General features: G+C 44.5%; 2 protein-coding genes across 4 annotated transcripts in view; both read right to left on the bottom strand.

Annotated features, from left to right (window-relative positions):
• Window positions 1–22,603, bottom strand: part of KIF20A (kinesin family member 20A) — a 59,079-nt gene that overhangs the window by 16,691 nt on the left and 19,785 nt on the right. For all 3 annotated transcript variants that reach the window (XM_077265539.1, XM_077265541.1, XM_077265540.1), the window contains exons 16-17: window positions 9,205–9,418; window positions 6,120–6,211 (exon numbers count right to left, since the gene is read on the bottom strand). In XM_077265539.1, the coding sequence (XP_077121654.1) occupies window positions 6,120–6,211; window positions 9,205–9,418 (306 nt within the window). The remainder of the gene's footprint in view (window positions 1–6,119; window positions 6,212–9,204; window positions 9,419–22,603) is intronic.
• Window positions 11,511–18,059, bottom strand: LOC143773447 (lamina-associated polypeptide 2, isoforms alpha/zeta-like). Its single transcript, XM_077260895.1, has 3 exons — window positions 17,519–18,059; window positions 16,439–17,435; window positions 11,511–11,572 (listed from the first exon to the last, which is right to left on the bottom strand). Exons 1-3 carry the CDS (start codon window positions 17,681–17,683, stop codon window positions 11,511–11,513), a joined length of 1,224 nt encoding a protein of 407 aa, XP_077117010.1. The 5' UTR covers window positions 17,684–18,059.

Below are 22,603 nucleotides of genomic sequence, written 5' to 3'. Positions count from 1 at the left end.
CTAAAGCACTTTTTTTGGTTTTGTAACCTCATTGAGCTTTGAACTTCATAGCCAGGTGTATGCAATCGTGAGAAAAGCTACTTAAAGTGTCCACTTGCAAGTTGTTCTCCTGTTTGAATCTCCTCTGAAGAGTGGCATCATGGGCTCCTCAAAACAACTGTCAAATGATCTGAAAACAAAGATTATTCAACATAGTTGTTCAGGGGAAGGATACAAAAAGCTGTCTCAGAGATTTAACCTGTCAATTTCCACTGTGAGGAACATAGTAAGGAAATGGAAGAACACAGGTACAGTTCTTGTTAAGGCCAGAAGTGGCAGGCCAAGAAAAACATCAGAAAGGCAGAGAAGAAGAATGGTGAGATCAGTCAAGGACAATCCTCAGACCACCTCCAGAGAGCTGCAGCATCAACTTGCTGCAGATGGTGTCACTGTGCATCGGTCAACTATACAACGCACTTTGCACAAGGAGAAGCTGTATGGGAGAGTGATGCGAAGCCGTTTCTGCAAGCACGCCACAAACAGAGTTGGCTGAGGTATGCCAAAGCACATTTGGAGAAGCCAATTTCTTTTTGGAAGAAGGTCCTGTGGACTGATGAAACCAAGATTGAGTTGTTTGGTCATACAGAAAGGCGTTATGCATGGCGGCAAAAAGAAACACAGTGCGTTGTATAGTTGACCGATGCACAGTGACACCATCTGCAGCAAGTTGATGCTGCAGCTCTCTGGAGGTGGTCTGAGGATTGTCCTTGACTGATCTCACCATTCTTCTTCTCTGCCTTTCTGATGTTTTTCTTGGCCTGCCACTTCTGGCCTTAACAAGAACTGTACCTGTGTTCTTCCATTTCCTTACTATGTTCCTCACAGTGGAAATTGACAGGTTAAATCTCTTCGACAGCTTTTTGTATCCTTCCCCTGAACAACTATGTTGAATAATCTTTGTTTTCAGATCATTTGACAGTTGTTTTGAGGAGCCCATGATGCCACTCTTCAGAGGAGATTCAAACAGGAGAACAACTTGCAAGTGGACACTAAGTAGCTTTTCTCATGATTGCATACACCTGGCTATGAAGTTCAAAGCTCAATGAGGTTACAAAACAAAAAAAGTGCTTTAGTAAGTCAGTAAAAAGTAGGTAGGAGTATTTTAAACAAGAAAATGATAAGGGTGCCCATACTTATGCACCTGTCAAATTTTGTTTGAATGCAGAGTGCACATTTTCTGTTAGTACAATAAACCTCATTTCAAGGCAGAAACATTACTGTGTCCAACAGTTATTGGATATATGAAACTGAAATAGCTGTTGCAAAAAAAACACAACAATTTTTATAAAACTTTAAGCTTAAGATTAATAGGGGTGCCCAAACTAACTATATATATATATATATATATATATATATATATATATATATATATATATATATATATATATTTATTTTTTTTTAATTAAAATATATATATCTATATATATATTTTTTTTAATTAAAATATCTATATCTATATATATATATATCTCTCTATCTATCTCTCTCTCTCTCTCTATCTATCTATCTATCTATCTATCTATCTATCTATCTATCTATCTATCTATCTATCTATCTATCTATCTATCTATATATATACACACACACACACACACACACACACACACACACACACACACACACACCGTATTTTCCGGCGTATAAGACGACTTTTTAACCCCTAAAAATTGTCCCAAAAGTCGGGGGTCGTCTTATACGCCGGGTACGGCGTGTGCAGGGAGCGATCCTGGATGTTCCCAGGGTCTGAAGGAGAGGAGACTCTCCTTCAGGCCCTGGGATCCATATTCATGTTAAAAATAAAGAATAAAAATAAAAAATATGTATATACTCACCCCTCCGAGAAGCCTGGCTCTCACCGATGTAAGCGTCTGCCTCCGTTCCTAAGAATTGCAGCATGAAGGACCCTCGATGACGTCACGGTCAGGTGACTGGCCTGTGATTGGTCCGTGACCGCTCATGTGACCAGTCACCTGACCGTGACGTCATCGAAGGTCCTTCACGCTCTGCAATTCTTAGGAACGGAGGCAGACGCTTACATCGGTGAGAGCCAGGCTTCTCGGAGGGGTGAGTATATACATATTTTTTATTTTTATTCTTTATTTTTAACATGAATATGGATCCCAGGGCCTGAAGGAGAGTCTCCTCTCCTTCAGACCCTGGGAACCACACGCTGTATAAGATGACTGGGCGTATAAGATGACCCCAGTCTTATACAGCGGGCATATCCCAAATTCCATATTTTATATGGAAAAGTTGGGGGTCGTCTTATACGCCCAGTCGTCTTATACACCAGAAAATACGGTATATATATATATATATATATATATATATATATATATATATATATATATATATATATATATTTTTTTTTTTTTTAATAAATATAAATATATACACATATATATATTTTTTTAATAAATATATATATATATATATATATATATATATATATATATATATATATATATATATATACACACACACACACACATATATACACTGTATTATTTATATTTAATTCAGCGCGAGATATGTGAAAAGCCGGTAATTCAATTGCCGGCTTTTTCTTTCTCCTTCACAAACCCGACAGGATATGAGACATGGTTTACATACAGGAACCATCTCATATCCCTTTTTTTTTTTTTTTTTTTGCATATTCCACACTACTAATGTTAGTAGTGTGTATGTGCAAAATTTGGGCGCTGTAGCTTGTAAAATAAAGGGTTAAATCGCGGAAAAAATTGGCGTGGGATCCCGCGCAATTTTCTCCGCCAGAGTGGTAAAGCCAGTGACTGAGGGCAGATATTAATAGCCTAGAGAGGGTCCATGGTTATTGGCCCCCCTGGCTAAAAACATCTGCCCCCAGCCACCCCAGAAAAGGCACATCTGTAAGATGCGCCTATTCTGGCACTTGGCCACTCTTCCCACTCCCGTGTAGCGGTGGGATATGGGGTAATGAAGGGTTAATGTCACCTTGCTATTGTAAGGTGACATTAAGCCAGATTAATAATGGAGAGACGACAATTATGACACCTATCCATTATTAAACCAATAGTACGAAATGGTTAATAAAGCACACACATTAAAAGTATTTTAATGAAATAAAGACACAGGGTGTTGTAATATTTTATTATACTGGTAATCTATCTGAAGACCCTCGTCCTGTAAAAAAAATAACATAAAAAAATCAACAATATCCCATACCTTCTATCTTTTTGTCAGTCCCACGATGTAAATCCATCTGAAGGGGTTAAATCATTTTACAGCCAGGAGCTGTGCTAATGCAGTCCCTCCAGGGAATTTCTGTCTCGCTACGCCGTTTAGAGATCAGGTTAATTTTTTTTTTAATTGATAGATCGGGCGATTCTGAACACGGCGATACCAAATATGTGTAAGGTTTTTTTTATTGTTTTATTTTCAATGGGTCAAAAGGGGGGTGATTTGAACTTTTATATTTTTTTCTTATTTCTAACTATTTTTTTTTTTTTTACTTTTGCCATGCTTCAATAGCCTCCTTGGGAGGCTAGAAGCTGGCATAGCCTGATCAGCTCTGCAACATAGGGGCGATGTTCAGATCGCCCCTATGTAGCAAAATTACTTCATTGCCATGAGCGCTGACCACTGGGTGGCGCTCATAGCAATCTGGCATCAACAACCATAAACGTCTGCTGAAGACCTCTGGTTGTTATGCCGACGCACCGATGACCCCTGATCACTTGATGGGGATCAGCGGTGCGCGCCTTTCCAGCCGGATGCGCTTGTTAAATGCAACTGTCAAGAGTTTGACAGCGACATTTAACTAGTTAATAGGTGCGGGCGGATCGCGATTCCGCCCGCACCTATTGTGGGCACATGTAAGCTGTTCAAAACAGCTGAGATATCCCAGCTTTGATGCGGGCGTTCTGCCATCGGACATACTATTCTGTCCAATGGCAGAAAGAGGTTAAAAGGGTGGTCAATTTTCCCGAGGGGCCACATGAGAGACAGTGACTTATGGAGAGTCAAACCTATAGGTTAAAATTAATTTTGATAAATATTAATCTTATATTAATATCAATGTTATACTTAATGCTGCGCAATATTAAATATTGGCCAGCTGCTATTTCATGTTACAATAGGGCTTATTGTAACGCGCTATCAGTAGAAGCTAATCAAAACCATCTATAACTACTTTTTATAATAAATACTGCTACTGTTACTCGGCATTAAAGAGTAACCATTTACAATTTTATTTCATAAATCAGTAGCCATGGAATATAAGTAACTTTGCCTCTTTCTCCTCCTGAACTGATCTTTCATTTTCAAAATTCTCAATTCCCAGGTAAAATGTGTATTCAGTGAAGACAGATTGTTACATTACTGAGATAGCAGATGATCTTTGCTATTGGTAAGATTTTATATAGATGGGGAGGGGAGCTCTGCCTTTTACTCAAACCTCCCATCTACACAGAATCTCATCAGTGGCAGCTGCCATCTCCTATCTCAGTAATGGGAAAGGGTCTTTACTGAATACACATTTTACCTGGAAATTGAGAATTTTGAAAATGAAAAATCAGTCCAGGTAGAGAAAGAAGCAGATTTCTCTGATAAGATACATTTCATAGTTTCTGATTTTCATGTGTACTATTGATTTATTAAAAATTAAAACAATGGTTAGACTAAGTATTACAACAGCTCCCCCCACACAGTATGAGGGTCTAGCCCTGCATTCCTGTTCTGAGGATGAAGACACCATTAAAATTGAGATAACAGACAGTAAGGATCCCCATGCCATCCCATATGTACAGGCAATGTGACACTGTTTTTAGGCATCTGTATGTCCTGGTCAGGAGAGCAGCAACCAAAGAGCCAGATGTGGCCTGCAGTTTGCTTAGGTCATGTACTACACACAAGAAAAAACCCACACACACTAAAATACCATAAAAGTATGCATCAGTATCTAGTTTGTAGGCATAGAGGATGTTCTAAATTATTTTTAGTTGTTCCAACTGAATAACTCCTCTGCTTTGTATATTCTAAGAAGTGTAATATTTAAAGGGAGTCTGTCACTCCTAAAAAGCAAAAAAAAGTCATTAGCAGTATCAATTTCATTTCTGTAGTTACTTTTAAAACTATTTCATCTGCAAATGAAGGGGCTCGCGCACACCTTTACACTTCATGAATTCACATGCTGAGCATTTCTCACTTCCGGACTATAATGGACAACACTCAATTGGTCAGAGCGAGAGCAGCCTGAACCCTGACTATGGCGCTGCATGTCCACACAGACTAGGATGAGATCCCTACACTCAGAAATGTAACAAGTGGCTGCAGAGAGGAGAGGATCAGTTACAATCACCTTCAAATAGGTCAATATCAGCAAGGACACCAACCTATATTTAGTGATGTACTAAACACGTAACTGATCCGCTATCTCCCTCTGAAGTCACTTGCTACACTTGTATCAATGTAGTGAGTGATGGCAGCCATCAGGAGGCAAAGAGGATAGTCAATGTAAATGCATAGGGTTGTGGTAAGGGATCAGGCAGCACTCCTCCTGCCAAGCAACAAGTCAGATTAGGGGGAAGGGGTGGGAACTGCTTGCTATGCAAGTTGTAGGAGAGTAAAAGGTGCATTTAACTCCTTCACAACACAGGATGTATCCCTGCCTTTGATGCAGGCTCAAACGTGGAGCCCACATCTGTCCCCGCACATGATTAAGAAAACGAAAAATGCGGTTAAATGTAATTATAAGAATGAAATGGACAATTCAAATATGATTTTTTTATAGGGGCTTAGTCACCTATAGAAATGACTGATTAGTTTAACTTGCATTTCAACAGTGGAAGACTCTCTACTCATAATAACCCGTTCAAAGTTGCTTTCCTAGTATGGATCAAATTAGAAACAGTTTTCTCTGCTTGGTGTGGTCCGTTTCTTGTTTTCAATAATGCACTCCTACAGGCGAATGCCAGAATTCAGATTAAAGGTTTATTATCCTACATTCATATAATGCTACATAAACTAATCTTACCAACACATTGCCATCTATATAACGTGTATTAAGCCAATAAATAAATATCCACAAATGTATGACTTACCTTTTGGCCATCTTGAATTTTTCGATCTACATCAGCTGTGATAGTTCTGGCAGATGAAGGTGGTGCGTGAAGGGACTTAAGTCTTCCTATTTCTGTAGCAGATGAATAGTAAAGTGTTTAAACAATAAAACACACACACACACTAAAACCCCAAATCTTTGTGCTCAGAATAAAAAAAAAAAAAATGACTAGAATCACAATGCTCTCCTCCTAAAAGTTTCACATGTCCTGACTAGAGGTTTTAAACTATGTATTTTGCAACCAGTTAAAAATACTACTCTTAGCATCATTGAGGAGCATTTTAAAGCCAGAGGGATTACGTAATTTGCAGTAAGGCCTCATTCACACATCTGATTTATGAGCATATGAGAAAATCAGAGATTATTCTGACCAGACTCTGCTCAGAGATGGGTCAGATTTTATCTTATGGGGAGGAAAAACAAAATAAGTTACCATTCTGAGAGTCAGTGAAAATCGGATTGCACTCGGATCAGAGTGTAGTCTAATTTTTTCACAGACCCATTGACTTTCATTGCAGATTTTGATCTCTGAACTATTGGATAAAAAAAAAATAATAATTAATAGATAACTAAATCGGACATGTCTCCAATAATTGCTGTGAACCACGCAATCCAAGGGGGAAAGGTTGGGGTTGTGGGGGAAAGGTTGGGGTTGTGGGGAAAAAAAAAAAAAGACATGTGAATGATCCCTTAGAATATCATGAGGATAAGTGCCATTTGTGAAAACCACGATTACACAAGAATCAGATGTGTGAATGAGGCCTTCACATGTTATCCTGTATATAAATGATGTAGCAGGTTCAGATTCCTAGCAATCCAGAGGAGGACTCTGTAATGTTATGTCCACAGTCAGAGGATCAATGCGAGTTCTAGCAGCAGTTTGAACTTTCATGGAGAACAAATAACAATCTAAAAAACTCTTATTGACAGCATGAAAGGTTAAGAAAGCGCTAAAACCCTCACAGAACCTCAGCAAGATAGCCAAAGACATGCCAAAACAAAATTCTGCCCAGGACTGATCCAGAGGTGAACAGTGTTTTGCCACCTCACCCACCCCACTCAGCAACATCCTGAATAAGGTCCTGTTAGTGCTGAGGGACAGAGAGGGGGATAATATAAAAAGCTTCCTCCACACCCTGCTATAAGATTAGCTGAGCCTTGGGGGAAGTGGGGTTACCAATATTAGAATTATGCATGAGACTTTACAGCGTAAAGTAGCCTGCACAGGAGCCAATGATACCTGAACAGGCAACCTCTAGCCCCAACATCAATATATATCTCAGCTGTTTAATGCCGCTACGTGGTTGGATGTCCTCTTGAAACAGTAAGGTATTTATATAAATGAAACAATAGAGAGGGACTTGACATCAAATATTTTATACTGTAGAGGACCCTGTGGCCCGCACTCACCAGGTTGTGGGTGGCAGATCAGGTAGAAGAATACCACATCACCCACTCAAGTGTAGCAGAGAGCATCTCCTGTTACACTCACAGTCAGCACCCACATCAAGGTGCTGTACATAAATGTACAGTGTGATGTTGGTAGTACTGTAAAGAGGTGACGAAGGTTGTCATGTACATTCCCCTCTTTGGACATTGTTTACATGTGTTATGTGCGGTTCCATAGCGTTTCCAAATGTTAATGTGTTCGATTCCTGCAATGTGAATGTATTTAATGTGTGTTGTGTACAGAATTAGGGATAGAATAGAAGGTAGTATAGAATAGTGGGATTAGAATAGAGGGGGCATACTAGAGACAGGGAATAAGAGTATTAGCTTGGGTATAGGCAGCATAGGGGTTTTCCAGACTGGGAGGAGTTACAGAGTAGTGTAGTGCAGAACGGTGGGGATATAGAGAAGACACTTCCTGGTTAGAGAGCAGAGCCCGGGCAGCCATGCCCATGGCAAGTTGTGATACAGCAGTGAATTGGGACAGTCTGACAGCCGTGGGGATAAGGTTGCATTGGCAAGAAGGGGCCCCAGGCTGAGTGTCGTGCAGGCAGTCTTCAGCTTGAACAGGACCATTCCGAGGAGGATCCGAAGCTTGCAGCAAAGATTAGGTGAAGCCGAGACGGCGAGCCTTTTATCCTTTAATTTCGAAGGTGGACCAGAGGAATTGCAGGCAGCTGGTGGGCCTAAAGGCACGGACGGGACAGTGATTGCCCAGGAAAGGGCAGCGATTGCCTGAAGTGAGGCAGGAATTGCCAGGAAGAACAGAGGTTGCCGGGAAGGCAGGGAAAGCCTTAGAGATGTCACTCTGTATACACTGTGCCGCATCTGTGCTGAAAACCCTGTTAATTACTAAAGTTGAACTGTTTGGAATGAAAAAGGAGTCTGGAGTGGTTTGTGAGACCTGTGGATCTGGAGCTGGAGTGACAGAAGACGAGGGGACTCCGGAAACTAATGTGAGTGTCCTGTTGTGCACATTACACACAAGGAAGAAGGGACATATTGCTTCATTTGTAAGGCGCCAGGGTGTAGGAACACTACAGCTCGTTGCCACGACTACCGCCATGGCCGCCTAACAGTACCAAATCAGGTGTGAGAAGGAAGCAGTCTTATTGAAACTAACTCGACTGTACCCAGTACTCAGTGTAGCGAGAGCAGTTCTTGTTACACTAACCAGCGTGTTCTGCTTCACCAGGGCGTGTACAGCACAGCGAGAGGTGGGTGGTACGTACATGTGTCTGCATTAATCACAGGAATGGTCAGCGTGATGTGGGCACTGGCAAGCACAAAGGTGTGTATACTTAGCGTCTCCTGTGTCCAAGCATGGGGTCACCGTGCTGAAGGTAGGCTACTAGTTCATTGCAAATGTGCCAATACAACTTTAAGAGTAGATTTAGCACGAGTAAGATGTTCACTGCTGATAATCAAACATGGGATTTTAAAATCATGAAATGCTGCATTTAAAAATATAACATTTTTTTTTTTACCTCAGAAATTTAATCTAATTCTAAACATTTACAATTTAGATCCTTTGTTTCTGCTAAACAGCTATCAATATCATAGATTAAAACATTTTGGGAGCCATGAATGCAGAAAAGTTGTGTCTCCATTCTTACCCTCATTTTTTGAATGCAATTCCTCTTTCAAGTTCACCATTTCCTGTTTGAGTCTGTTCAAAGCAGCTGACTCGTTTGTTGCTATACGCTTAGACCTACGTATATTAGTTTCATTATCCTTTTTATTTATGCTGGTGTCTACAAGAACAGATGTTGTATCATTAGCGGATTCCTCCAGAGCAGCCTCTAGTTCCTGAATGTGTTGATCTCGTTCCTAAATAACGAAAAAAATACAATATATAATTTGTATGTTGTTGGATCTTTAGCTAATAAAAAAACCACACTAAAAGCAACAAAATGTGTTATATATTTCACAAATGTCTACATAATAAGGAACACAAGAAAAGCAGTAGCAGAGAGTACAATTAGAACACATACCTTGCAAATAAACATTATGATATATGGTAATCATATAGAAGGCAGAGGTCTAGTGACCCTATAACATATTTGTAAAGAGATCCCTTACAGAAGTCATGATATGACCGTAATCTCATTGATTTAAAAGCCATTATTCTTTTGCCACCCTGATTCCTCGATACTCTGTCTTGAGATGTTTGTACCACAGTCGTGATCAAAAGTTGAGACTGACACAAATTTGGGTTTTCACAAAGTTTGCTGCTAAAGTTTTAGGGTATGTGAATACGTTGCGGATGTTTACCATGTAAACCTATGGAAAACAAAATCCGCAGTGCACATGCTGCGGAAAATACCGCACGGAAACGCTGCGTTCTATGTTCTGCAGCATGTCAATTCTTTGTGTGGATTCCACAGCGTTTTACACCTGTTCCTTTATAGGAATCCGCAGCTGGTAAAAACGCAGGTGAAATCTGCACAAAAACACTGGAGATTTTTCAAAAACTGAGCGGAAAAATCTGCACAGAAATCCACAACGTGGGCACATAGTGACAATTTGTATTCACTTTAGATTGTTATCAAGAATGATCAGATTAATTGAAAATGTGAAAAATAAACAGAGGGCTCAATTACTGTGACGCTCAAGAGCGTCCATCAAGTGCCAATCATGTCTGCTAAAAGAGAATTCAGTTACAGGATTGGTTTAACACCAGTGCACAGCTTGCTGAAATGCCAACAGCCAAAGGTCCGTGCTCAGAATGAGGCGAGTCTTTCAGAGGTTGGTCGGATGTCAAATAGGGCAGGAAAGAAGCCACTTCTTTCCAAGAAAAACAATGATTTATACATGGCCAGGAAACGCCATAGATCTCAATCCCACTGAGAACTTGTGGTCAATCCTCAAAAATCCTCAAGTGGACAAACTAAAACACTGTGAAACTCAATGCACTGATTAGTCAAGAATTGGTTGCAATCAGTCTCGACATCATCAAGATGCCGATATCAAGCATGCAAGCCCGAATTGCAGAAGTCTTGAGAAATAAGGGGCAGCACCATAAGCTTTCATTACTTATTTGGGACTTACCGTAAAGATCTCTCATAGCCTTCAATTGAGAGAGGGAGGGAGGGGGAGGCAGAGGAAACCATGGTGTATGCTGTTGCCACCTATTACAACCTATATGAAAACCTAGCTCCTCAGCAGGCTACCCCTGCCTACTGGAAACAAGTTATAGTGACAAAGAAATAGGAGCAGAAAAAATTACAAAGGAAAGAAACCACACAACACACGCCCAAACGTGGCAACAAAAGGACCAGGATGGGTGCAGTGTCCCCTAATGAAGGCTACGAGAAAATTTTATGGTAAGTCACAAAAATCCTCTTTCCCAAGCACTTCATTGGGTATAAAAAAAAACATGGAATGTCCAAAAGGAATTCCCAGGGTAGAAAATATATGAATGGAGGAAAAATACCTCATGTAGCCACCCGAGCGACTGCCACTGGCAGCAACTTTCTGCACAGACATGCATACCCACAGGCAAAGGAGTGAATCATATAGAATTATGGACAAAGTCCAAGTAGTGGCCCTATAAAGTTGCATAACAGAAGGCAAATTGTAAACCGCCTAGGACCTCCACATCTGGGTGGAGTGAGCCTAAACCCCTGGTGGGGGCATTTTGTTATTCACCTTATAAGGTTTTCAGAATGGCAGACTGAATTCAGGGAGCAATCGTCACATTGGAGCCAGAGGCATCCTTCTGGGATAACAAGGTCTGAACATCTGAAAGTAGACATCACCTGGAAATCAATGAATTTTATTTTGCATCCAAAAGATATGTTCCACAAAAGGAGACAGCTGTCCACCCAAAGAGGTTTCCTTGGTGAATAGTGCCAGGTCATGAGGAGGAAAACTTGGTGCTTCCGGTTAATGAGGACTTGGCAGGATGATTGTGTGGATGCTAAGAGTAAGCCAGCTTGAAGGATGGTCTCTTCTCTTGAGGGGCTGAAGGCCTCTTGGTAGCTGAACAAGAAGTGCCGAACGTAGCAAAACTCAGACTACTTTTGGCCAGCTGAGGATCGTGCAGGTCTAGCTTGTCCAAACAGGGTGCCAGAGCCTTGGATGGCCTCTAAGGAATTGTTTGGTTGCAAAATAGGGATTTTTGTGTACTCACCGTAAAATCCTTTTCTCCGAGCCATTCATTGGGGGACACAGACCATGGGTGTATGCTGCTGCCACCAGGAGGCTGACACTAAGTATTACAAAGAAAGTTAGCTCCTCCCCTGCAGTATACACCCCTCTGCTGGCTCCCAGCTAACCAGTTCGGTGCAAAAGCAGTAGGAGATCAATAACAACATATAAGCGTATAGCATGTCACATTATATATGAGAGTATAACATATCAAATGATAAAAACAAATACAACTAATAGGGAGGGAGCTGTGTCCCCCAATGAATGGCTCGGAGAAAAGGATTTTGCGGTGAGTACACAAAAATCCCTATTTCTCCTTCGCCTCATTGGGGGACACAGACCATGGGACGTCCCAAAGCAGTCCCTGGGTGGGGACAACATCAGATCAGGCCGTGTAACCGCTACTTGCAAGTGCGCCAAGGCGGCCTGCAAAGTCCGCCTGCCCAGACTCACATCTGTGGAAGTGTGTGAATTATAGTGCTTCAAGAATGCATGCGGACTGGAGGAATTCGCAAGCTTGCGGTCGTGCTTGCCGACGCCTGGTGCCTAGAGCCCTGAGACAGGGAGATAGGCTGACATCTAGCACGGAAGGACTCCTGGATGGTGAAAAGAATCCACCAGGCTAACATGGCCGATGAACACGGCTAAACCCTTCCTGTGACCGTCGGGAAGCCTACTTACCATCGAGAAGCCCAAGCAAAGTGTCCAACCTTCGGAAGGACGCCGTCCTCGATACGTACCCACTTGGAGCACTCACTTCTTCCGGATTATGGAGAACCCATTCCGTTGTGTGGACTGGAGCCGAAAGAGATGAGAGGACAATGCCCCTGCAACAGTGGGAATACAAAACCACCTTGGCAACGAGGGAAGGGGATGGCTTGAGGGCAACAATGCATTGATGGTAATAAGGAAAAAAGACTGAAAGGAACAGAGTGGCAAGCTCTGAAGACTCATCAGGATGACAAGAACGCAGAGAAAAAAGGGGAGTGACGTTCCCTGATAGTAAAGTCTTTCTGGATCGAAAAAGGAGTCTACTGTAAGATCCCCAGGACCATTAAGGTCCCCCAGATCTAACGGTACGCGGTAGGGAAGAACTACAGGTGAAGGCTCCCTGCGAGAAGGTCCATATTTCCAGTTTTGACGAAAAAAGACGGAGAAAGTCATAGTTACTCACCGTTAACGGTGTTTCTCGGAGCCCATGACAGCACTACGGAGAGAGGGGATCCGCCCTTCAGGGACAGGAAACCTACAGATAAAAGGGCGGTACCTCTCCCTCGCATCAGTTGGTTTACAGAGCATCAGAGGACCTCCAGGTTAGTTACAACAGAGAGAACATTATATTTATAACATTCCTTAAAAGAGGAACCCCGTGCCTAAACTATAGTATATACATCATATAAATTATATAAATTATATTTTAGAAAAAGTGCTCACCGCACTCGTGATGGGAGGGAATAAGCAGGTGCTGTCATGGGCGCCGAGAAACACCGTTAACGGTGAGTAACTATGACTTTCTCGGTCTCCCATGACAGCACTACGGAGAGAATTGCAGAGATTAAGCTTAGGGAGGGACCACCGCCTCAAGGACCCTTCGTCCGAAGGTTAAGTCAGATACAGAGGCTAGATTTAGTCTATAGTGCCTAAAAAAGGTTGATGGTGATGACCAGGTGGCCGCCTTACAGATTTGCTCTATTGATACCTCTGACCTCTCAGCCCATGAGGTAGCTACTGCTCTTGTGGAATGCGCTTTTATACCATCCGGGATTATATTCCCCGAAGATGAATATGCCAAGGCTATTGCCTCCTTAATCCATCTGGCTAAGGTCCCCTTGGACGCCCGGAATCCTTTTCTGGGACCCTGAAAACAGATAAACAAAGCCTTCCTTCCTATACTCCCTGGTGGAATCTAGGTATTGGACTAGGCATCTTCTAACGTCTAGATTATGGAAGTTTAGTTCTTTCTCGTTTTTTGGGTTTGGACAGAAAGATGGCAGGGATACTTCTTGTGACCTATGAAATTTTGATGCCATTTTCGGCAAATAGGCTGGGTCGGGTCTAAGAGTGACTCTATCATCCAAGATCTTAGTGAAAGGTGGATTAGAGGAAAGGGCTTGAATGTCACTTATCCTGCGTGCAGATGTTAAAGCAACTAAGAGAATAGTTTTGAGTGATAATGTTTTTATCGGAATCGTCTGTATAGGTTCAAATGGAGGGCCCGTTAATGCTGAAAGGACTAAATTTAGGTCCCATGAGGGTGTTTTTTGAATAACTAAGGGTTTTGATCTTGTAACCGCCTTAATAAATCTTATTACCCATGGGTTAGCAGCAATGTTTTGGTTATATAAGGCTCCTAAAGCTGCTATTTGTACCTTCAGGGTACTGACTGCCAGCCCCTGCTCCAGACCTTTTTGTAGGAACTCCAGAATTTTAGGAATTGAAGGCCTGTCCTGGATCTTTACCTTGGAGACAGATAGGAATTTCCTCCATGTCTTCCTGTAAATTTTAGTGGTGATGGGCTTTCTACTTTTTAAGAGTGTAGCCACTAAGTTATCTGAGAAACCTCTTTGTCTTAATAGTCCCCGTTCAAAAACCAGGCTGTCAAATGGAGGTTCGACTCCTGTGGGTGGAAGATTGGACCTTGATGTAGAAGGTCTGGCATGTCCGGTAGAACCCACGGGTCTGATATCGATAGTATCCTTAGCCAGGAAAACCATGCTCTTTTTGGCCAGAATGGGGCAATCAGGATCATTTTTGTTTTGTCCTCTCTGACTTTCCGAATGACTGCTGGAATCAGAATGGTTGGCGGAAAGGCGTATGTCAGTTTGTGTGTCCATGGAATCAGAAAAGCATCCAGAGCCTGGGGATTCCCTTCTGGGCTTAGAGAACAAAATTTGCCTACTTTTTTGTTTTTGCAATTGGCGAACAGGTCTATTGTTGGTGTCCCCCACATTTTTGTGATCTGATTGTAGATGGATTGGTTTAGGGACCACTCGCCTTGTTTTAACTGAGTCCGGCTCAGGTAATCTGCCCTTTCGTTGTTTGAACCCTGGATGTGTAGTGCCGAGAGGGATAGTAAGTTTTCTTCCGCCAGTTTGATAATTTTGGCTGAAGAACTCATCAGTGAACGAGACCTTGTTCCCCCCTGGTGGTTTATATAGGCTACAGTCACTTTGTTGTCCGAAAGAACTCGGACATGGTGTCCCTGAATATCGGCTAGGAAAAAAAGAAGAGCATGATATACCGCCCAAAGTTCTTTTTGGTTTGAGGATGCCAATAGTATTTGATCTGACCAATTTCCCTGGGCTATTTTGTCCCCCAGGTGGGCCCCCCACCCTTTGGGGCTCGCATCGGTTGTTATTATCCGAGAGATGTTTGGTACCCAAGGGACTCCCTTTGACAGGTTTTGGTCTTTTCCCCACCAGAGAAGGGAATGAATAACTGATGAATCTAGGGTGAGCCGGCTTTCCAATTTGTTTTTTAGTAACAATTGCCATTCCAGGATATGCCACTGAAGCTCTCTTGTATGAAATTGCGCAAAGGGTATCGCTGGTAGGCATGAGGACAGAGAGCCCAGAAGCGACATTGCTCTCCTTAGAGTCATTGAGGGATTGTGTAACGTTCGCGCTATCATGGACAATATGTTGTCTTTTTTGGGACCCGGAAGCCGGCATTCTTGGACCCGAGAGTCCAATGTCAGTCCTAGGAACTCTTGTACTTGACAGGGTTCCAATTTCGATTTTTTTATGTTTATAAGCCATCCCAAGTCCGTCAGGATGGTCATCACTTGGTCTCTCTTTTCTCTGCAACTTTGTGCTGAGTTGCTTGCGATAAGAAAGTCGTCCAGGTAAGGGACTATTAGTATATCTTGTTCCCTCACGTGGGCCATCATTTCCGCTATTATTTTCGTAAATATACGTGGGGCTATTGAAATCCCGAATGGAAGAGCTTTGTATTGAAAAAACCTTATTTGGCCCTTTATGGAGACTGCCATCCGGAGGAATTTTTGGGATTGATTGTGGATGGGCACATGATAGTATGCGTCGGTTAGATCTATTACGACCATGTAGCAGTTCGGGAAGAGAATCTTTATAGTGGACCTTATCGTCTCCATTTTGAATTTGTGATTTACGACGTATCTGTTTAGGTTTTTTAGATTTATGATTGTCCGAAAGGACCCGTCGGGCTTTGGTACTAAAAATAGAGGGGAGAAAAAACCTTCCCCTATCTCCTGAGGAGATATTTCCCGAATCACTGATTTTTGTAGTAGGGACATAATTTCCTCCTCTAATGCAGTTTGTTCTGCAGCCGAAGATCTTGTTTTTGTTGTTACATAATTCCGGGGAGGGAAAGAGACAAAATCTATTTTTAGACCATACCGTATGATATTTAAGATCCAGATGTTGTTGGAAATTTTTTCCCAGGCGGGAAGGAATGATGTCAGCCTTCCTCCCACCGGAGGGTAAATGTCATTTGGAGAACTTTTTATCACGGGAGGTGTTGCCAAAGAGGTAACCCTTATCCCTTCTCCTTCCTTCTTCCCACTTATTCTGCTCTCGGGGGGTCTACGGCGAAAAAATCTGCGGCTCCGAAAAGACTGTTTAAATGGAGTCGGACCCAGATTTGGAAACCCCTTCTTCTTATCTCCCGCCTTTTGGAGAATGTCATCCAGGGTTTCTCCAAATAAAAAATTTCCCTCACATGGGATAGAACATAATTTTAATTTTGTTTGTAGATCCCCCGGCCAGCTCTTTAGCCACAAGGTTCTTCTGGCAGCGTTGGAAAGAGCAGCGGCCTTAGATGTTAGGCGTACAGAGTCCGCCGAGGAGTCCGCCAGGAACGCTGCTGCTGCTCTCATTGCAGGGAATGAATCCAGCAATTGTTTTCTGGGTAACCCGTCTTTAATCTGACTTTCCAGCTGGTCGATCCACACCATAAGGGATCTTGAGGTGCAAGTAGCTGCAACTGCAGGTCTCAGGCTACCCCCAGCTGATTCCCATGCCCCCTTGAGGAAAGTGTCCGCTTTTTTATCTAATGGGTCTTTGAGGGTACCCATGTCCTCGAATGGCAGCGCAAATTTTTTCGAGGCTTTGGCCACTGCAACATCTAGTTTTGGTGCCTTATCCCAGAAAGAGGAAGCCTCATCCTCGAAGGGATATTTTCTTTTAAGGGAGGGTACCGAGGAATTTCTTCTATCTGGTTTCTCCCATTCCCTTTTAATTAATGTTTGGACATTAGGATTTAGGGGAAAAGTCCTTCTCTTTTTTTGTCCCAGACCTCCAAACATCACATCTTGGGCCGTTTTGTCGGGTTTGGGTTCCTCTACCCCCATAGTAGCCCTAACTGCTCTCACTAAGGAATCCACTTCTTCTAGTGGGAAGCAATGTCGGCCAGACTCTTCCTCAGAAGAGGATAGGGGGGATTTTGAATCGTCCGAATCAGCATTTTCGGATGATAATCGGGCCGAGTGGGAATGTACCGACTCCTTCACCCTCTTCACCTCTTTTTTGGAGGATAGAAGGGCATTCTGAACCTCAGACCTGATTACATTTTTAAGTTCAGAGGCGAAGTCGGGGGTCTCCTCACATAGTAAGCTCTGGATGCATGACTTGCAAAGCTTTTTCTCCCAGGTTACTGGTAAAGCTTTGTCACAGGTAGGGCAGACCCTATTTTTCCTTTTCTCCAGGCTCTTCTTACCCTAGTAAGGGAGAAGAGGGAGCCCCATTATAAAATATGTACATTCACGAAGGTCACTCACCACTCGGATATGGAGGCAGGTACCGGTTCTGGAGGGGGCGGGCCTGTTAAGGAAGGCGCTTGAGACGGAGTATCAGTCTTCGTAGCTGATCTGCTACGCCGTGTGGAACGGCTGCTGGATCCACTCCTGGTGCTCTTTGTGCGGCGCTGCTGTCCTGGCTGCAGCTCCTGTGGATCGCTGTCCTCCATGGTTACAGGGAGAAAGTGCGACTCCCATGTGCGCACAATCTCCCTTTTTGAAACCGGCGCCAATCCCCCGGCGTCTGCCGCACTTCCGGTTCCTGCGCTCCCAGGGAGAAGATATTACTGCGCATGCGCGCGCGATGACCCGGAAGTCCTGCCGCATTTCCGGAGCGGCGGCCATCTTTGTGCACCCGGAGTGTGCGCTTGTCGGCGCAGGAGCTCCGGTGATCCAGCGCCCCTCCTCATTTGATTCGGCGGCGTTCTCCCCTCGCTCACCCTGAAGGACCCCTCGGTCCCAGCGGTGGCGGCTTCGGGAGCCGGACAAGCCGCGGCAGGAGCCTCCTCGCTGCCGGTACTCGACCGCCCGGTCCATCGGTCTTCATGCAGGTACCGTCCGAAGAGAGGTTCCCTGTCAGGGACAGGAAACCAACTGATGCGAGGGAGAGGTACCGCCCTTTTATCTGTAGGTTTCCTGTCCCTGAAGGGCGGATCCCCTCTCTCCGTAGTGCTGTCATGGGAGACCGAGAAATACTAGTACCGCAAGTGAGAAAACCTGACATGGTCAGTGCGGGTCTCCCGGGATCACTGGGGGCCTTTTCTGCTTCCAAAAAGATCTCAGACGTAGTGGAAGAGGAGTTATGGAAATTGGTACCGTGGAAGAAACGGAGCATGCACTGCGATGGACTTGGATCTTGAAGCCAAACCATGAACTGGAGTACATAGGCGTTCAGCTTGGACGCCATCCGACCTACATCTGGAGTACTCCAGTGAAGGCAGATGTGAAGGAAGACTTCCGAGTGAAGTTCCCACTCACTTGAGGAGAAAACCCTGACGGCTGAATATGTCAGCCGCCCAGTGTTCTACTCCAGGGACATGTACTGTTGAGATCACCGAATGATAGATCTCGGCCCATCAGAGAGTGCGAGGTACCTCGGCCATGGCGCTTGACTGTGGGTACCTGCGAGATGATTGACGTATGGCACAGCCGTGGCATTATCCAAATTGAAGACGGATGGTTGACCCGCCTAAGGGCAGTGGACCTGCTGTAGGATTAGCCGTACTGTTCGGATCCCCAGAGAAATGATCGGGAGAAGAAGACGGGCATTGGTATCCCTAATAACCATTGGACCAGAAGAAGGCTCTGGATGAGGAAGGAGCTTAGAGACTACCTTTTGAAAGCCTGATTGACTTGCTGAAAACGAGCGGAGCAAAAGAAAACTACTTCAGTTTTCGTCTTATTGCTCAGAACCCTCCTAGCTAATTGAATGAACCGAGGGAATGAGTGATCAAGTGCACAAGCTCCGTGTTGAAGGGCCACGACCTTGACTCGAGAGAGAGAATTACCATCCTTCTTGTGCAGGATCATCGTCAAAGAGGATCTGCTGGGCTGGGAATGAGGAAAAAAACTTGTCTAAGTTTAGCTGCTAGCCCAAGTGAGAGGGTATTGCAAGTGATATAGACGACTTAGCGTAGTCCTTGTAGAGCGGCTAGAAAGTCGACCGAGTAGGGCAGGACGACCATGTTTCTAGGGTGCAAGAAGCACATGACAACTGCTATGAGCGTTGCGACCACTGTGGTGCGGTAGCCAGGCTGAAGGGCAAGGTCGTGACTTGAAAATGCTGTTCGCGAATGGAAAGGAGAAGAGAATTGTAGAGGGGAAAAAAGTAGACATGTGAGGGTAAGAAAACCGAATGTCGATGGATGCCAAAAAACTCCACTTTTTTTTTTTTTTTTTTTCTGTTGAAGTAATGGCTGAGCGGAGGAACTGCATCTGAAAAAGGAGGGCCTTGTCAAAGGTTGTTAGAAGTTTGAGGTCCAGGAATGATCATAGTTTTCATTTTCTCCTTCGTGAAACCAAGATCCCTTAGATCTAGACTGTCCAGGACAATGGTTCTACTCCTGGAAGGGTCTGTAGAAAAAATACGATCCCTTGTTAGTCTCCCGCTCAGAAGATTTGATTTGAATTGAAGTAGATAAGGTCTGACCAGGAGACTATTGGTCAAGCAACATCATGTGGCGCTAAAGAAGGGTAGAGCGCTGAACCCGAAGCCACAAGACGGAACGAACCAGATTTGCTATCCGACCGTCTGTGGTTTGTTTTTTTTTTAATTGATGATACATCGGGCAGGGATACTGGTAGGTATACCACAAGAAATTCCACCCGGTTAGACTGCCAAGTGGCAGAATGCGGGGCTGCAACCAGCAGGCCTCTTGCCATCTTCGTGCAGAGTAGAAAATTAGGAACCTTCGATCCACCATTCTGTTAACAGGGACGTGGAGAGGAATCGTCCGCTTTCTTGCATCATCCCCTAAATTGATACAAAGGGGGGTGCTCGGACGCCAAAGATGTGTGCCTCTGTACATCCCCAGAGTTGAGGTCCCCGGGTGGACAGGGCAGGTTGTTTGGCATTAGGCCTGGATGCAGAAGAGGATACATGGAGGCGACACTGCATGTGTTCGTCTGTTGAAGATGTGGGGGGAATCGGTGCCCTTAAAAGGACCCGTCGCCCATAAAAATCAGACCAGGTATGGCAACCTACTTAGCGGCTTCTGTCCAGTGAATTGCTCGTCGATTTGTTGATGGTATAAATAGGAGAGTCCCTCCTTTTCTGAAGCTCTTGCAATCCAAGGCAATATGCGATCCATATTCAGCGTTGTTCTCAACAAATCATGGGGGGGGGAGATTAGGAAATGAAAACTTCCGTTTTGCAGACGCCTGTACGTTTTTCTAGAACACTTGCGGCCCCTGCTAGCGGACGCTCCCATGTAGGAAAGGGACCATGTATATCTGGGTTGCGGTTAGGGATGAGCGGCGGAAGGCTCCAGAGCTCAGTTAGAGTGACCAGCTTAGGATTGATGATGTGCCCATAAGACCAGTAAATACTGGTCATGCGCCTTTAAGACTAGGGAATACTGGTCGTGCGTCTTTAAGACCAGGGTATACTGGTCTTCTGCCTTTAGGAGGAGGGCATGCTGGTCATGTGCCTTTAAGAACCAGGACATACTTGTCATATGCTTTGAAGACCAGGGCATACTGGTTATGTGTCTTTAAGTCCAGGGCATATTGGTCACGTGCCTTTAAGACCAGAGCATACTGGTCATGTTCCTTTAAGACCAGGGCATACTGGTCATGTTCCTTTAAGACCAGGGCATACTGGTCATGTGTCTTTAAAACCAGGTCATACTGGTCATGTGCCTTTAAAAACCAGGTCGTACTGGTCATGTGCCTTTAAGACCAGGGCATACTGGCCAAGTGCGTAAGACCAGGGCCTACTGGTCATGTGCCTTTAAGACCAGGGCATACTGGTCACGTGCCTTTAAGACCAGGACATACTGGTCATGTGCCTTTAAGACCAGGTAATACTGGACATGTGCCCTTAAGACCAAGGAGTACTGGTCATGCGTCTTTAAGACCAGGGAATACTGGTTACGTGCTTTTAAGACCAGGAATACTGGTCATGCGCCTTTAAGACCAGGGAATACTGGTCACGTGCCTTTAAGACCAGGAATACTGGTCATGCGCCTTTAAGACCAGGGCATACTGGCCATGTGCGTAAGACCAGGGTATGCTGGCCATGCCCCTTTAAGACCAGGGAAAAACTGGTCACGTGCCTTTAAGACCAGACAATACTAGACATGCGCCTTTAAGACCAGACAATACTGGACATGCTCCTTTAAGACCAGACAATACTGGACATGCGCCCTTAAGAACAGACAATATTGGACCTGTGCCTTTACGACCAGCCAATACTGGACATGCGCCTTTAAGAACAGAGAATACTGGACATGCGCCTTTAAGAACAGACAATACGAGACATGCGACTTTAAGACCAGCCAAAACAGGACATGCGCCTTTAAGACCAGACAATACTGGACATGCGCCTTTAAGAACAGAGAATACTGGACATGCGCCTTTAAGACCAGACAATACTGGACCTGCGCCTTTAAGAACAGACAATACTGGACATGCGCCTTTAAAACCAGACAATACTACATGCGCCTTTAAGAACGGAGAATACTTGGGCGTTTAATGCCTTGATGTAGAGTGGTTGTGCCCCCTTAATGCTAAAAATCGTTGCCTCGGTGTGAGCCGGCCGGGTGAACCAAGATGGCCACTGTGAGCTGCAGGGTAGATAAAATCTCGCAGAGAGCGAGAAGCGCCAACTCGGGGGGCGGAGCGACGGACACGATGCTGAATAGGCCCAAGCCGGGGCCTAAATTTCTGTAGCAGGCGGGCGACACCAGGAGACTTCCGGGATGCGGCCTACACATCGGCCGAAGCCAGGGGCTAAATTTTTGTAGCCGGCCAGAGCGTTACCTCAGAGAGGTGGGCCACAGGAAAGTGGCTGAGGCTGCCTGCGCCTTTATGGATATCCCTCTGAAGATGGATCCACTCACCATCGTTGCGCGTCCCGGCATGGAGCCGCCGCGGATGTGGGTTTCAGCGCTGTTCTGTGCAGCGTGGACAATGTAGGGATAAACCTCAATCCATCATCCGTTTGTTAGGGAGGAGGAGAGGAACCCTCCGCCTCCTTGTACCATCCGCTCTTAATAGTGGTGGTGCAGTGGGGGCTGCTCGGACGCCACATTGTAAAGTGCCTCTGAACAGCCGAGGGTAAAACCTGGTGGGCAGGGCTGAATGTCCGGCAATAGGCCTGGCTGCAGAAGAGGATACTGAAGGTGACACTCCAGTGCTCGTCTGATAAGGGAGGGGGGAGATCGGTCCCATGAAGGGGCCCGTCGCCCCTAGAATCAGCTCAGGCAGTGGCTTCCCACGTCGCAGGAGAGGATACGGAGAGGTGAAACTCCCGTGCTCGCCTGTTGTTGGTTCGGGGGAGATCGGAACATGAAAGAATCCGTCGCCCCCTTCGTCCGGTAAAAGGTAAAAGTAAAAAGATTCTTTGGGTCTGAATAGCAGACCAGTCC

This window comes from Ranitomeya variabilis, chromosome 5 (genome assembly GCF_051348905.1).
Source record: "Ranitomeya variabilis isolate aRanVar5 chromosome 5, aRanVar5.hap1, whole genome shotgun sequence".
In the NCBI taxonomy this organism is placed as follows: domain Eukaryota; kingdom Metazoa; phylum Chordata; class Amphibia; order Anura; family Dendrobatidae; genus Ranitomeya; species Ranitomeya variabilis.
Note: the sequence above shows the minus strand (reverse complement) of the source record. Positions and strands in the feature narration are given on the sequence as shown.